This window comes from Leucoraja erinacea, chromosome 16, assembly GCF_028641065.1.
Source record: "Leucoraja erinacea ecotype New England chromosome 16, Leri_hhj_1, whole genome shotgun sequence".
Classification (NCBI taxonomy): Eukaryota; Metazoa; Chordata; class Chondrichthyes; order Rajiformes; family Rajidae; genus Leucoraja; species Leucoraja erinaceus.
The window spans coordinates 15,973,184-15,990,601 of NC_073392.1; the positions used below are offsets into that span (position 1 = coordinate 15,973,184).

General features: G+C 41.4%; 1 protein-coding gene across 1 annotated transcript in view; it reads left to right on the forward strand.

The window, feature by feature from the left end:
- The window catches only part of LOC129704543 (protein bassoon-like), a 304,297-nt gene that overhangs the window by 166,353 nt on the left and 120,526 nt on the right, over positions 1 to 17,418 (forward strand). The window contains exons 6-7 of the mRNA XM_055647724.1: positions 4,523 to 6,647; positions 7,052 to 8,082. Of these exons, the coding sequence (XP_055503699.1) occupies positions 4,523 to 6,647; positions 7,052 to 8,082 (3,156 nt within the window). The remainder of the gene's footprint in view (positions 1 to 4,522; positions 6,648 to 7,051; positions 8,083 to 17,418) is intronic.

Sequence of the window (17,418 nt, forward strand, 5' to 3'; positions counted from 1 at the left end):
CTCATAATGTATGACTCCCTCAAGGTTGCTGACATTTAAAATCCATTTGTTTACAGTTGATGTATTGTTAGTTCTTTAATTTAGGGGATGGCTAAATTTGTGGCAATTTCATCTGTAGAGCGATAAAAAGTCGATTTGCAGGATTTAACCATACAATCTGATTGGTACTGAGGTACTGAGCTCGCGTAGCACTCCTTTAATAAATGACAGCGGATCTTGCAGATGCCTTGACCAATATTACAATAGCCCTCAAAGAGATTAACAAGCCAATCCATCCATGTTGTGGTTTATTGGATTTGGCTATGTGAAAACTGCAATACATGCACAATATGTCTAATTGTCTCAAAAGGTGGTGCAGCTTTTTTGGTTTGCTACCTCATAGCTTCAATGTGCCAGGTTCAATCTGATCACTGTAGCTGGCTGTGTGGAGTCTGCATCTTCTCTATGTGCCCACATGGATTTCCTCCATCTGATCCGGTTGATTCCCACATGCCAAAGATGCATCGACGGCTGGGTTAATGGACTGCTGGAAATTGACCCCATTTTGTCGGTGAGTGGTAGAATCTGGGGAAGGACATGGGAATGTGAGAAGATTAGGTTACAAGTAAAATAAGTGGCGATTACAATAGCTCTGTGAATCAGCATCAAATTGATGAGCTAAAATGGCCTCCTCCCAGGTTGTATTATAAATTAATATTGTTTGCCATAATCATATCCTGAAACTGATAGGAGCTTCAAGTTTTCTGCACATGTAACTTAATGTGGAAATCCTAAAGTTTCTGTTGATGACTTGCCCCAGATATGCAGGCTTTACAATTGACAATAGGTGCAGGAGTAGGCCATTTGGCCCTTCGAGCCAGCACCGTCATTCAATGTGATCATGGCTGATCATCCCCAATCAGTACCCCTTTCCTGCCTTTTCCCCATGTCCCCTGACTCCGCTATCTTTAAGAGCCCTATCTAGCTCTCTCTCTAAAGTATCCAGAGAACCGGCTCCACCACCCTCTGACTCCACAGACTCACAACTCTTTGTGTGAAAAAGTGTCTCCTCATCTCTGTTCTAAATGGCTTACCACTTATTCTTGAACTATGGCCCCTGGTTCTGGACTCCTCCAATATCGGGAACATGTTTCCTGCCTCTAGCGAGTCCAAACCCTTTATAATCGTATATGTTTCAACAAGATTCCCTCTCATCCTTCTAAATTCCAGAGTATACAGGCCCAGCTGCTTCATTCTCTCAGCCTATGACAGTCCCGCCATCCCAGGAATTAACCTTGTAAACCTACGCTGCACTCCCTCAATAGTAAGAATGTCCTTCCTCAAATTAGGGGACCAAAACTGCACACAATACTCCATGTGTGATCTCACTAGGGCCCTGTACAACTGCAGAAGGATCTCTTAGATCCTATACTCCTCTTGTTATGAAGGCCAACATGCCATTTGCTTTCTTTACTGCCTGCTGTACCTGCATGCTTACTTTCATTGACTGATGAACAAGGACCTCCAGATTCCGTTGTACTTCCCCTTTTCCAACGACACCATTTAGATTTTACTGTTTACTGTTTTATTGCTGTTGTCAAAATCAGGAAATGGATTTAAATTTACATGATACAAAATGAATTACATCCTTCTTAAATTTTTATGGCATTTTAAGCCAGAAATAGTGGTGTGTAAACTCTGTGGCAAACTAAAAATATATATTCTGAATTATAATTAATCTTAAATACATCAACATATTATGAATTATGACTTTTGTGATTCAGAAGCATATTTTGATTTCTTTCCTAATCTAATATGCACACTTTAAAACTTTAAACATTTCACAGATAGTGAAATAAAATAAGTAAAAGTGATTCTTCCTCATTTGCTGTTTCTGAGAATTATTCAATGTACTTGGCTGCTTATTCAGCCAGATTACATTATTGCTGCTGGACTACAGGGATCCTTTTGGCTGATGCTTGACAGCAATAGACGTTGGAAACTGGATGAGATTGCTAGATATTGAAGGACTCCTTTCTTTGTGGATACTGCTGCAGTTTTGCTGTTGACTGCAAAATTGGAGCTTGTATGTGTGCAATAATTCTGAGCTCTACTTAAATGCAAACTTTATTCCTCCTCCTCCACATTTTATTTTTGTAAATTGACAGTTTTCTTCCCCTAACCTTCCCTTAACCCAGAGATAATTGATCTTAATGATCTACTTCAGTATTTTTCACATGGTTACCCTTGTGTCTCGTCAATCCATATTAATTAGTATAATCACATATTCGTATCACATCACGTTGAAAAACTACATAAGTAAAAGATAGAACCCACTAAAAAGATTACCGAAGAAATTTTTTCAACATGCTAAAATCATGCCTCTTCCAATTTTTCTTGGATAATTTTTTTTAAATGGAAAGAAAAAACATGGTATTTTCTATTCTGTATTTTCCACTGCTGTAATACATGTTGCAAATTTATGGAACACAAGTCCCCAAATCTAACAATATGACAATGCACAATTTTTGATAATTTTGATTGAAAGAAACATAATTCACCTATGCCTTTCTTCAAATTCATGCCTTGTGATCTACCTGAGCAACCAAAAGGGACTAAGTTAAGTGATTCATCTGAAAAATGTCATCTCTGACAACATAACATCCTCTCAGTACTGCTCTGTACTTGCAGCCTAATACTGTGCACAAGCCTCTGGGGTAATGCTTGAGTCCATAATATTCTCATTTAGTTAACCATTCAGTTAGCAGGAGCTAAGGGGTTATCCTTGAGATGTATAAAATTATGCGGGGAATTGATAGCATGAATGAACACTTTTACCCAGGGTAGGGTGATGAAGAACTGGAGTGCATAGGTTTAAGGTGGAAGGGAAAAGATTTAATAGGAACCTGAGGGGCAATTTTTTTCATTCAAAGTGTGATAGGAATATGATATGAGTTACCAGAAAGGTAGTTGAGGCAGATATAATAACAACATTTAAAAGACACTTGGACAGTTACGGGGATAGGAAAAGTTCAGACGAATATGTGTCAAATGGAGGTAAATTGGACTAGCTTAGATGGAGCATCCTGGTCAGCATGGATGAGTTGGGCTGAAGTGGGCCCGTTTCCATACTGTCTGATTATATTCGTCAAGCCTCCTATCATCTACAAAAATCAATCCATTAACAAGATCAATAGTTTGCATTCAATTCCATTAACTTTATTTTAGTTAACATTTTCATACATGGAACTTATTGGATGGCTTTTGAAAATTTATGTAAGCCAGAACTGACGGCACTTTAGTAACTACTACTTGAGGTACTTTATCAGAAATTCAATTGTTCATTAGTCATGAATCATGACAGTCCTTTACAAATCCATCACAGCTCTCTCTAATAGCTGAAATTTCTCAAAGGGCGCAATCACAATGTTTTTAATTATACGTTCCAATAGCTTTTTACAGCAGCTTTTAAAGTAGCAGGTCTATAATTTCTGGATGTTCTTTCACATTGTAATAATGGAATTACATTTGCAATTTTCCAATCTTAAAAAGTCACAATTTCTGGATGGAGAGAACCGTGTAAGATTATTCCTAAAAAATACACAATTATTTTTAACACCTTTTAGATTCCTGGGATTGTGAGTCTTTTACAACATAATTTTTTTCTTAATTTGTTTGCTTTCTAATATTAATATTAAAGAATTCCAGTCAAGGGTTCCTTGCTAGTTTCCATTAGCTTATGGATAAAGCATCACAGATGGTCTGAATTAATAATCTCGGCTGAATTTTCATGTCATTCACTGGAGATGAGGCTGCTCAAATGTTCTCTTTCTCAGTTGCATGAAGCCAAAATATTTACAAAGGTGCATTGCATCACATGATATGAGGGAAATATGCTGATGCATTAATTAAACTTTGAGTGATGAGAATAATTTGAGAATGTCAAAGTGAGTTGAATGTTTACAATAAATTACATAAAGAGATTATTTAAATAAAATGTAGATCATTAATGATCTTAAAAACTGTCCAGTCTCACTAATTTTATCTTAAAATTGAATCTTCAGCTTGGAGTGCTTTGGAGAGCAAAGAAACTCATGTAGGACTGTCTCATGTTGCTTTCTTTGTTCTAAAGGGCTGAAGAGTCGATGTTATACATATGCTTATTGTGTTTTCATTTTAGATTTCAAATTGTTATTAATGCTGCCAAATAAATAAATAGTTGTTGAAATCACAAAGATTTATTTCTAAAAAAGTTAATCACAGAAGAAAAGATGCTCCAAAACATTTTACGTTATCACTGAAAACGTATTGATTTTTATTTTGGTCGCAGATGCGATTTTGTATATGTTTGGAGTCACAGCCTGAAAAAGTAGTGTGTTGCATGCTGTTTCTGCTAATTTGATAATGCAACCACATTGGTTTTGATTTGAATTTTTTTTTTTATGGGTGGGTGAGGGGGGGGGGGGGATGGGTTAAAGTAATTAATTTATGGCTAACGTCAACATGATTTGATGTACAGAAAATTTGCGCTTTCATATTTCAGATTGGAATCTTACAGCAAAGCACTCTGAAGAAAGTGAAAAGAACACTTCCAAGTCCCCCACCTGAAGAAATTATGCATGGTAGTGTACCACTTCATCCACAGTTATTTGGTTCCTCACTGCCTCGCAAACGGGGACCCCTACCTGACCAGATCACTCGTGATAAACTCCTAAAGGATATCAGTCACGAACTGGAAAAAGTAGAGCAAGAATCAAACAAACTTCAAAAAAAACAGGCAGAGCTTGATGAAGAGGAAAAAGAAATTGATGCAAAACTACGATACATCGAGCTGGGAATCAATCGAAGGAAGGACTCTTTTGTCAAAGATCCAACAAAGCGAGATATGGGTTATGTACGGGGTCTGGGGGAAGACAGGGATTATATGTCGGACAGTGAAGTTAGTAATGTCAGAATGTCTTCATACAATAGCAACAATGTCGTAGCTAGACCTCACACTGCTCCAGTTAATCAGTACTCTGAATTTTCAATAGCCCAGCACCCAACCACATCTCATTATCCTCCATTACAGGTCACTCCTCAGGGTATGACAAACTATCAACATGGAGGATATCAACAACTCCATTATGCAGTTCCCAATACTTACCCACCACAAAACAATTATCAGTCTCATCCCACTTTACATTCTCAAAACACCTTTCAGCCACAGCAATATCCGCAGAACACAAACTACCAGACTGACAGTAATTTACAGAACATGGTTGGATTTCAGACACCTAACCAGTACAATACTCATACCACCTATCCAAATCCAGGTCCCTTCCAACCTGCTCAGTATCAGCCACAGGCAAACGTCCCAACACAACATCAGAAGCCAAGGCAGACATCATTGGCTGATCTTGAACAGAAGATACCCACCAATTATGAAGTAATTGGTAACACAAATGTAATTATTTCTGCAGCTCCATCTGAGAAGGTGTACACAACGACAACAGTGAGTAACAACTATGACCAATACAAGAACACAGAGTTGAGAGTTGCTGATAGTGGAAGTGCAATTGAAAGTCCTTCAACTAACTATTCAGTGGATTCCCTGTACGCAAACCTAGAGCACAATATTTCTCGCAATTATGTTATGATTGATGATATAAGTGAATTGACCAAAGAGAATACCTCAGCAACGGAAACTCAGAAAGTAGAACCACCTCCTCAACCTAATAATACAAGACATGTAAAAGAAAAGAATGACTTCATGGAGACAACCAATTCTAATAGAACCCATGCATACAATAAAGCTGGTGATGACTCAGAGGAAGACATGTATGACCCCCAAGTAGCAGACCATCGAGGAAAGAATGGATACCAAAGGAATTCAGATAGCCATGGCAGAATATCAAATAGCTCAGGTGGATCGCCCTATTACTATGCAGATAGCAATCATAAACATTCCCCCCGAACAGACAAGCACAATTCTTCTTATGGCTCACAAAAGCATCCATCGAAGCAGCAAGCTCCCGCCGTGGTGTCAACCAAACGCAGCAAACACAGAAAACAAAATATAGAACAGAAAATCTCCAAGTTTTCACCGATAGAGGAAGCTAAGGACGTAGAATCTGATTTTGCTTCGTATCCTACAACATCAGCAACAGGGAACACTGTAATACTGAAGGCACAGAAGCTTCAAGATGAGATAACATACGGTCTCAAGAAGAATATTTATGAACATCAGAGATATACTGGTCATGGCAGCAGAGAATCGCTGCAGGATTCTGAGAGAGGCTACAACAACGGCAACAGATCAAGGTCTTCCTCAATGTATGGAATGGATAAGTCTGGAAGAGAAGCTGCTAGTCCTCGAAGTAAATCTTATGAAAGGGATGCAATGGAACGGTCTCAAAAGGCAGGAATGGGCCATAGTCGACGTTGTCCGATAAGAGCTCAAGCATCCCAAGACGAAGGTCCTTTGAGTCCTGTGGGAAGTCAGATGAATGCAAGACACTCTAGAGAACCACTCCCACCAAACGTTGTTGACAGCCGATCTCAGTTTGGCTCTAGCCACTCCCTGCCTGATGTGCAGGATGGAAAAGAGACATCACGTAGCCATACTTACAGAGAGGATGACGGTTATGTCATGGATGATATGCACTGTGCTGTGTCTGACAGCGAAGGTAAAGAATATCATTGGTGATCACATCATCTTAACAAAGATCATTTAGAAAGCATGGCCAATGCAAAGTTTTCATCAAAAAGAAACATCAACAGTGTAAATATCTGCATGTCTAAAAGACTTAAGTCTTTCATTTAATGCCTAAATGACTGGCATGTGCCTTTATTTATTTCTATGCACTTTTGTTTTAACGTTAGCATGCTACACAATTCATTGTTTCTATTGGTGGTATGTATGGTCAGTGATGTGTTTTGTGGGGTTATGTAGTGTGTCAAGTATCTTATCCTGGGACCCGCTGGCTGCATGTGATAAGCTGCCTGCATTGAATCATTGCATGGCTACAGTCTTGCTACCATAGGCACAACAGGAGAACAAATGACTGTAATATGTTTTTCATTTTTGAAGCCTATCACTTGGGCCAAGAGGAGACAGACTGGTTTGAGAAGCCAAGGGAGCGTTCTAGGCATTACGGTGGACAGTCTTCGTCACAGAGACGTGGCTACCGAACCCATCCACGGCGTGACTATGATGAGCCAACAGAAGACTCATGGCACTCGGCAGATCGTTCACAGTCACGCTATTCCTCGAAGGAGCACCAGAAGCAGTCTGCATATCAGTACGGGGAGCCTGCCCGCCATTCGTCACGCCATGCAGTTGAAGAACCATCTCGAAAGTCATCGAGGCAGCATGCAAAAGAGCAATTTCGCCAAGAATCCCGGCAATATTCTCAACAGTCTTTGCCGAAAAGAAGCCAACAATCGGAGCAGAGATCGCAACGAGACGCTCACCTTGGTTCTGCAGAATGGACCCAGCCTCGATCATCTTCCGGGCACCACGTGGATGCCGAGCCGCCACGAGCCCAGAAGCACTCGCAGCAACAGCAACAGTTAACCAGAAAACAGGCAGAATCTCCATCCCCCCAACAGCAAGCACGGACCCAGCACAGTCAGCCTCCTCCAGCACGGCAAAATCATTCACAGCAGCCGGCGCGGCAGTCAGCGTCACAAGCCCGACAGCCTCAACCATCCCAAGTGCAGTCACCATCACAAGTACAGCCACAACAACAGCAACAGCGCCAACCTCAGCCACAGCAACGGGCACGGCAGCCTCAGCAGCAGCAGCCTCAGCAGCAGCAGCCTCAGCAGCAGCAGCCGCAGCAGCAGCAGCAGCAGCAGCAGCAGCAAGCACGGGCTCCGCAACAAGAGCCACGGCAAACCCAGCAGCAGCAGCAGCAGCCACAACAACAAAAACAGCAGCAACCACAGCAGCAACCACAGCAGCAGCCTCCACAGCAGCAGCCACAGCAGCCACCACAGCAGCAGCCGCCACCACAACAGGCACAGCAGCAACAGACAGTTCAGCAACCAGTCGGGCAACAACAGCCTCAACCTCAACCTCAACCCCAGGCACAACAGCCACAAACAAGGCCTACCATGGTAATTTTTAATTCATGGTTTTTATCTAATTATCGATAATTAGATTAAAAAATGTAACAGGTATATCATGAAATATAATTTTAATTTATGTTTTGCTTACATCCTCTAAAAGGCAACAATTCACACTACAAATGATTTCGCAGGTGCCAATAGCTGTCTAATTTTTCATCAAACTTGCCATTCCTAATGTGAAGTACCGAAATTAAATGCTGCATGATGATTCCCCTGTACAGGCATCACAACATGTCCAATCCTGTTCTGCACACATATTGATTGATACCTACAGGATTGGGATAAGGAGTGATGATCTGGCCTAATATCTTCCTGCTGTTATAAAGTTGTGAGCCGAAGAAAAATCAACTTGATCATGTTTCAATTTATTTTTTCAAAAATCCTTCATGATACTCTCATTTTACTTCTTCAGATATTTCCTGAGCATGTTTTTTCAGTTTCACGATTATTAAAATTAAACAATAGATGCAGGAGTAGACCATTCGGCCTTTTGAGCCAGCACCGCCATTTAATGTGATCATGGCTGATCATCCACAATCCTGCCTCCTCCCCATATCCCTTGACTCCGTTATCTTTAAGAGCTCTATCTAACTCTCTCTTGAAAGCATCCAGAGAACCAGCCTGCACTGAGTCCTCTAAGGCAGAGAATTCCACAGACACGCAACTCTCTGTGGGAGCCTGTGGAATTTGTGATTGCTTTCAAATTGCAAAAACTAAAATTGTTACAAGTTACATTTTTCCCCTGGGCTATTATGACTGGTACTAATGTGGATCCATACATGCTAATATTGATTTAAAAAATTGGGTTCTGAGGAATAATTCTCTCAAATTGAGTTTTAGGACAAAGCTTAATTTGATTAACTACTTTAGCTACCAGACTGAGGCAATTATGTAGATCTATGTTCTAAATGCTTAAATTGCATAGGTCTGTTCTCTCTTGCACACAAACACTCAGACTAAATTATTTAGAGTTTAGAGATACAGAACGGAAACAGACCTTTCGGCCCACCGAGCCCATGCCAACCATTGACCACCCATTTACCCACTTTCTCATCCACTCCCTACATTCTAAGGGCAATTTACAGAGGCCAATTAACCTACACACCCACGCGTCTTTGGGATGTGGGCGGAAACCCATGCCGTCACAGGGAGAACGTGCCAACTCTACACAGACACCACGCAAGCCATTTCTGAGATTTCAGTAATATTAAATCTTCATGCATTATCTGGAGATTAAAGTAGGAAACAAATTCAAGTAATTATTTTCTAAAATATTTGGTTAAATAGGACAATTATTAGCATTTTATTATGCAGTAACGTGCACAGTACAAACCCCTTAATATTTCCAAGAATTTATCTCCTTTTATTTCCAAATCTTTTTTCTGATTTCCTCAAACAGGTCCATAAAGTAAATAATACTGCAGCCCTATCTTGAGGCAGCAAGCTATTACTGTCACACTCTTCATCTTTTATAACTACATTATCCTCAGCTAATCTTGCTATAAGTAGGAAGTGCAAGAAAAGGAAGCAGTGAATTAAAGGTAGAGGTATGTGCAAGGCAGAAGAAGCATAAATAACTGTTGCCTGAGTCATAAGTTCAAGGAGCAGAATTAGGCCATTCGGCCCATCAAGTCTACTCCACCATTCAATCATGGCTGATCTATCTTTGCTTCTCAACCCCATTCTCCTGCCTTCTCCCCATAACCCCTGACACCCTTACTAATCAAGAATATGTCAATCTCCACCTGAAAAATATTGACTCAGCTTCCACAGCTGTCTTTGGTAATGAATGCCACTGATTCACCATCCTCTGACTAAAGAAATTCCTCATCATCTTTCTAAAGGTACATCCTTTTATTTTGAGGCTATGGCCTCTGGTCCTAGACTCTCCCACTAGGGGAAACATCCTCTCCACATTCACTTGTTCCAAGCCTTTCACGATCAAGTCTCCTTGACTGGAAACAGATCAGACACGGTGCAAAGTATATAGCATAAGTTATTTGATAGATGTACTTGGCATGAAAATGTTATGGCTATCTGCCTAAAATGTAAAAAAGGTTGGTACTTTTTTGTGTACCAAGAAAAAGGTCACCCATTATATTTGCAAGTAATTATGCTGAGGCATGTCAGAGCATTGATTACTAAGTCAGAATTCAGTCACCTCAGACTATTGTACATATGAATGAAAGTATCACACAAGGTTTTCCACAGGGGCTAGCTATTTTTTACACCTTCAGGAGAAAAGGTGGTTCAGATGATAATTACTCATGAAAGCCCCATTCCCCAAACACGTCTGAACGTACAACAAGATACTTTACTTCACGATGCCTCCAACAAATGTATAATTTTCCATGTTAAATGCAATCTCAGCAGGATGCTTCACCATCTTGGGATTCAGTGTCAATGAGATGTATAAACCACTGTTGCTAATCAGAATTTTATTTAATGAAGCAAGTTATTAGAGACCAGGAGATGTAAAGAAAGTGACGATATTACACGATAGGCAAAGACCGTGCAAACGTTTTCACGGATTGTGCTGTGTTTGATCCATGTTGCAATATGCTGTTAACTTACATCCATAACCTTATGGTGTGGGATGGTTAATCCAGGGTTAAATTATCTGACTTTTCCCCATCAAAAGTTAGTTATTCTGGTTATTTAGTAAAAAGAATAATTGTTTACCATGTTTCATAATTCTTAAGAAAATTAGTGCTACCAATGCATGTTTGCCACGACTGAGTAGGTCTGTGTGGGATTTACATTTGTTCACCAGAATCCCAATGTACGACCAGTCACATAATACTATCCATTCAAACAAATAAGGTATTGCATCAAGCTTATGTCTCCCTCTCTTTTCCAAGTAATTTAGCTCACTGATAAAAGATGTTGCTCTTTTTCCCTCCAGCTCCTCCTTTTGTGAATTTTGTGAATACTTGAATACCTAAGTTTTCATTTCATGTTTGAAATCTTTTGAGCAACTTTTAACACAAATAGAATTTGATATTCTTAATTTACCTTTACAACAACTAATCTTACCCCTAACCACAAACAAGTTAATTTCAAAAATATTTATTGCTATAGTATTATTATTAATTTACTGATTCATTTAAGATGTGTTTGTGCCTTCCTGTGGTTGGAATATAGCCACTATTTGGGATTACATCTCTAAATATGACAGTCCCAATGTATTCTCACCTTGCTTCCCATCTTTTATCCTTCATAACTTTAGCCAAACAAATTCATGTTAGCCTTATTCTAACTTACAACATTGATCCATCACAGCAGTGTTGAGTATATGTCTTGGCTTATTTTTGAACAGTGTCTAAATTATTCACGGTAATCTAAATTGCTCTCATGCTGCTGCCCCTGAAATCTCTGCAGCTTTCCAAAGTTAATTATTACCAACCTCAATTTTAATCATTCACGATTGATAATTGTGTCTGATGCAAATATGGCATTCTTTCCCATAAGCTCTTCTGTGCCTCTTCCTTACATTTATCTTATAAGATATTCCTTAAAACCTACTTTATTGACCTGGTAATCTTAATTCTTTATCTACATCACAGATACATTTTGAAACAACTGTTAAAATAATTTCTGTAGAGCACTCTGACGTTTCATTATGTCAAGATGCTCACAAATTAAAGCTGTTTTTACCACAGAAGAGAAGACATTCTCTGAAAAAAGAGGACACCCCCCCCCCCCAGTTTCAGGTGCGACTGAATATTTGCAGATTTTGTAAGAGACAAGTAAACATGATCTGAAAAAGACTGGTATCTCTACCTCCTAGTTGAGTCTAGATCTTTGCAAGATCCAGGTTATGTCATCAGCGTTCCTATCAATATTTTAAATATTAAAGTTCCTCATGAATAAACTATCCATCCACTTTCAACATAGGCCTCACAGATAACTCAATTATTGAATATTTGTTTCAGAGTATATGTGAGACACATATTGCATTACAAAAGTATGCAACGTGTACGTTATTTTATCGCTCTCGTGTGAACTAAATACTGAAGCAAAACATTGTAACATTTGTGTAGTTCCAACGGCTTTGCACTCAAAACTAAATGAAGATGTCACTTTTGTGAAAGCAAAGTGCAAAGAAAACCTTTTAAGCCAACTAAAGAGTTACAGACAAATGCGGCACCTGATATTTGCATTTGAATTGTTGATACGGTACTGTACAGTCATTTTCCTCATTGTTTCCTTGTAAGATAAAGGTGCATTTTATATTACAGCATGGATAGCTGAATAGATGACACAACAAAAGGCTGTTCACTGGCTAATTCACCCCCAAGGCATTGACACATCAAAGGGTTTTCTGAATCACTAAATCAGTGGCTTTTAATAAAACCTCTGCCTTTACATGATCCTACATTTGTTCTGCAAGGTCAAAGAATAATTTCACTGCTCGATGAGCTGAAAAATAAAATCAATAAATGCACATAGTTGAGTGATTATTGGGCTGATTGCATCCATGAAAAAAAATAGTGTATTATTCCAGAGCACCTAGATTTCCAGGAAAAATAATTTTGTTATGTAGAATCTAAAGGATGAATGATAAGCTGTCAAGCAGGTTGTCAGTATGTGAAAAAGACAAGATGGTTTAACATTTTTAGTTTAATTCTTCACCAGGTCTACCAGATTATCACTAAATACCTCTGTCTTCAAAGGATCTCTGTAATTCTGGGTGTAAAAATGGAATAGAATATTGAAACCCATTTACCCTTTAACTGTCAGCCAGCATGGACACTGGCCCTTAGCCCAACTTGCCCGTGCTGACCAACATGCCCCATCCACACTAGTCCCACCTGCCTGCATTTGGCCCATATCCTTCTAAACCCATCTGATCCAGGTTCCTGTCCAAATGTCTTTAAAACATTGTAATAGTACGTGCCTCAAAAACCTCCTCTGGCAGCTTGTTCCTAAACCCAGCACCCTTTGTGTAAAAATAAAAGTTACCCTTCAGGTTCCTATTAAATCTTCACCCTATACACCCCCGACCCCACCCATCACCTCTGTGACTTTACACAACTTCCAATCAACCATCTTCCATCAAAACATTTTTGATGGGAAATCAATCAATCCTCTTCTGAGCCTTGTGAATAATAGAGATAATAAAATTATCACAGATCATTTCTGTAGGCATCGCACATTTAAGTTCAATTAAATTGATCTGAAACATAGCTGCCTCTTTAGGCAGTCCCATGGAATTACTTCCACTCTCGTTCTGTGGGTTCTGCCGTGGCTGATGATGCCAATAAGGGCAGTACGGGCTGAAAAGATGAAGTATGAAGGGAAGCTGGCCAGGAATATAAAGAAGGATAGTAAAAGCTTATTTAGATATGTTAAGGGAAAAAGAGTAGCAAAGTCAAATGTGGGTCCCTTGAAGGCGGACACGAGTGAAATTATTATGGGCAACAAGGAAATGGCAGAAGAGTTGAATAGGTACTTCGGATCTGTCTTCACTAAGGAAGACACAAACAATCTCCCAGATGTACTGGAGGACAGAGGATTTAAGGGGGTAGAGGAACTGAAAGAAATTTTCATTAGGCGAGAAATAGTATTGAGGAGGCTAATGGGACTGAAGGATGATAAATCCCTTGGACCTGATGGTCTGCATCCCAGGGTCCTCGGGGAGATGGCTCTAGAAATAGTGGACGCATTGGAGATCATTTTCCAATGTTCAATAGATTCAGGATTAGTTCCTGTGGATTGGAGGATAGCTAATGTTATCCCACTTTTCAAGAAAGGAGCGAGAGAGAAAACGGAGAATTACAGACCAGTTAGCCTGACTTCGGTGGTGGGAAAGATGCTGGAGTCAATTATTAAAGAGGTAATAATGGGGCATTTAAATAGCAGTAAACGGATTAGTCAAAGTCAACATGGATTTATGAAAGGGAAATCATACTTGACTAATCTTCTGGAATTTTTTGAGGATGGGACAAGTAAAATGGATGAAGGGGTGCCAGTGGATGTAGTGTATCTAGACTTTCAGAAAGCCTTTGATAAGGTCCCGCATGGGAGACTGGTGACTAAAATTAGAGCACATGGTATTGGGGGTAGGGTGTTGAAATGGATAGAAAATTGGTTGGCAGACCTGAAGCAAAGAGTAGGAGTGAACGGGTCCTTTTCAGAATGTCAGGCAGTGGCGAGTGGAGTGTCGCAAGGCTCGGTGTTGGGTCCGCAACTGTTCACCATATATATTAATGATTTGGAAGAGGGAATTAGGAGCAACACTAGCAAGTTTGCAGATGGCACAATGTTGGGTGGCAGTGTGAACTGTGAAGAGGATGTTAGGAGGTTGCAGGGTGACCTGGACAGGTTGAGTGAGTGGGCAGATGCGTGGCAGATGCAGTATAATATAGATAAATGTGAGGTTATCCACTTTGGTGGCCAAAACAAGGGGGCAGATTATTATCTCAATGGGGTTAGGTTAGATAAGGGGGAGGTGCAGCGAGACCTGGGCGTCCTTGTACATTGGTCACTGAAAGTTGGCTTACAGGTACAGCAAGCAGTGAAGAAAGCTAATGAAATTATGGCCTTCATAACGAGGATTTCAGTATAGGAGTAAAGAGGTTCTTCTGCAGTTGTATAGGGCTCTGGTGAGACCACATCTGGAGTATTGTGTACAGTTTTAGTCTCCTAATTTGAGGCAGGACATCCTTGTGATTGAGGCAGTGCAGCATAGGTTCATGAGATTAATCCCTAGGATGACGGGACTGTCATATGAGGAAAGATTGAAAAGACTAGGCTTGTACTCACTGGAGTTTAGAAGGATGAGGGGGATCTTATAGAAACGTATAAAACTATAAAAGGCTGGACAAGCTAGATGCAGGAAAAATGTTCCCAATGTTGGGCGAGTCCAGAACCAGGGGCCACACTCTTAGAATAAAGGGGAGGTCATTTAAGACTGAGGTAAGAATGAATGTATTAGATTAGATTAGATTCCTTTATTTGTCATTCAGACCTTTCGGTCTGAACGACATTTCGTTGACTGCAGTCATACATATAATAATAATAAATAACAAAACACACAATAAACACAAATTAACATCCACCACAGTGAGCTCACCAGGCACCTTCTCACTGTGATGGAGGCAAAAGTCTTAAAGTCTCTGTCTCTTCCCCTCCTTATTCTCCCTCTGCGCTGAGGCGATCTAGGCCTCCGATGTTGTTACTCCACCGGGCGATGGTAAGTCAGTCCCGCGGCTCAACCGAGCTCCGCGGCCCGGGGTGGTCGAAGCTGCCAAGATGTCGCCCCTCCAGTCCAGCGGACGCAACTGTTGCCGCGGGAGCTCCGGAAAAACAGGCACCAACCTGTGACCTGCGAGCTCCCAACGATGTCGTACACTGGCCCGCGGCTGAGCCCCGGATTCAGGTCGCCGCCGCCGGAACACCGCCTCAACCACCGGAGCACCGCCTCAGCCTCAAGTCGGGCCGCCCTCACTGGAGCACCATTTCAGCCCCGAGTCGTGCCGCTGCCATCGGAGCGCCGTCTCAGCCCCGAGTCGTGCTGTTGCCACCGGAATGCCGGAACGCCACCACAGCTCCGAATTCGGCCAGCCTCGCATTGTAAGTCCTGGCTGGCTCTGCCTCTGGAGCCTCGAGGTTGGTCGCAGTTGGAGGCCGCCAGCTTCGCCATTAGGCCTCAGTGCAGACGGAGGCAGAGAAGGGGGGATACGACAGAAAGAGTCGCATTCCCCCGAAGGGAGTGACAGAAAACCATGTTTCACCCCCCCCTCCCCACGCACATAACACAACCTAATAACTAAAATCTGACTAAAACAAGACAAAAAAAACAACAACAAAAAGTTAAAACAGATGGACTGCAGGCGAGCCGCAGCCGTTCAACAGCACCGCCACTTCCGCACCCAGAGAGTTGTGAATTTATGGAATTCCCTGCCACAGAGGGCAGTGGAGGCCAAGTCACTGGATGGATTTAAGAGAGAGTTAGATAGAGCTCTAGGGGCTAGTGGAGTCAAGGGATATGGGGAGAAAGCAGGCACGGGTTATTGATAGTGGACGATCAGCCATGATCAAAATGAATGTCGGTGCTGGCACGAAGGGACGAATGGCCTCCTCCTGCACTTATTTTCTATGTTTCTAATTGTTGCATCTTGTCATCAGTTCACCTCATGATTTGTTCCCTCATTTCACCATAAGAAATGGTAAGTGAGGGCTGTCAGGAGCTCAGTACTTTTTGTCATGACCAGCTAAGGTTGCAGAGTGAAAAATTGTGAAGAGATTCCATGCAACACCAGACAAAATCTCACAGTTTGAATTTTAATTAGTTCCTTCTACATTTGAGAATGACAACACAGAATCCCATACAATTTATCGCAACTGTGTTGGTGTACCCTTGCTCTCTCGGGCGAAAGAAAGGTGCTAGTTATCCAATCAGGAAAATTTTTTATTTTACCCCAAAATTTTCGGAAAAGGGAACAGTCTGAGTAAAAAGTTAATTGATGTTTTGCTTAACTTCATTACTGCAGAAACACAGACATTTTGGGCACCGTATCTGAGGAAGGATGTGCTGGCTCTGGAGAGGGTCCAGAGGAGGTTTACAAGAAATATCCCAGGAATGAGTGGGTTAATGTTTGACTGTTTGATGGCACTGGGCTGTACTTGCTGGAGTTCAGAAGAATGAGGGGAACCTCATTGAAACATACAGAATAGTGAAAGGCTAGGATAGAATGGATATAGAGAGGATGTTTCCACTAGTGGGAGAGTCTAGGACTAGAGGTCATAGCCTCAGAATTAGACGTTCCTTTAGGAAGGAGATGAGCAGGAATTTCTTTAGTCCAAGGGTGGTGAATCTGTGGACTTCTTTGCCACAGAAGGCTGTGAAGGACAAGTCAATGGATATTTTTAAGGCAGAGATAGATAGATTTTACTTCGGAGTCACGTGAGTTTTACTTCGTGAAGAACCCCGCCAGGACGCACGCGTGTCATATCGCTACACGCATTGCAACAAGTCACAGCAGGGGGGAAGGACGTTCCCCTTAGCGGCAGAATTTAAAAGCCGGGAACAGCAGGTAAGGAGACTGCGTTCTTTCCACTTACTTTATCACAGGTGGAGGCATGGACAGATCCAAGAGAAACAAGAAGGCTGCGAAAAAGCCGGCGGGGGAGAACCGCGGAGTTGCGGGCAGCCAGCAGCAGCCAACGGCACACCAATCTCCCGTAATGGGAACAGCCGTTCCCGACTTCGCTCCCGCACCGGCCAAATCAACACCACGGCCGGGCGGTAAAACGAAGCAAAAAACTGACAGAGTCGTTGACTCCGATGAGTCCGACTTTGAACAGCCGCGAACGGCC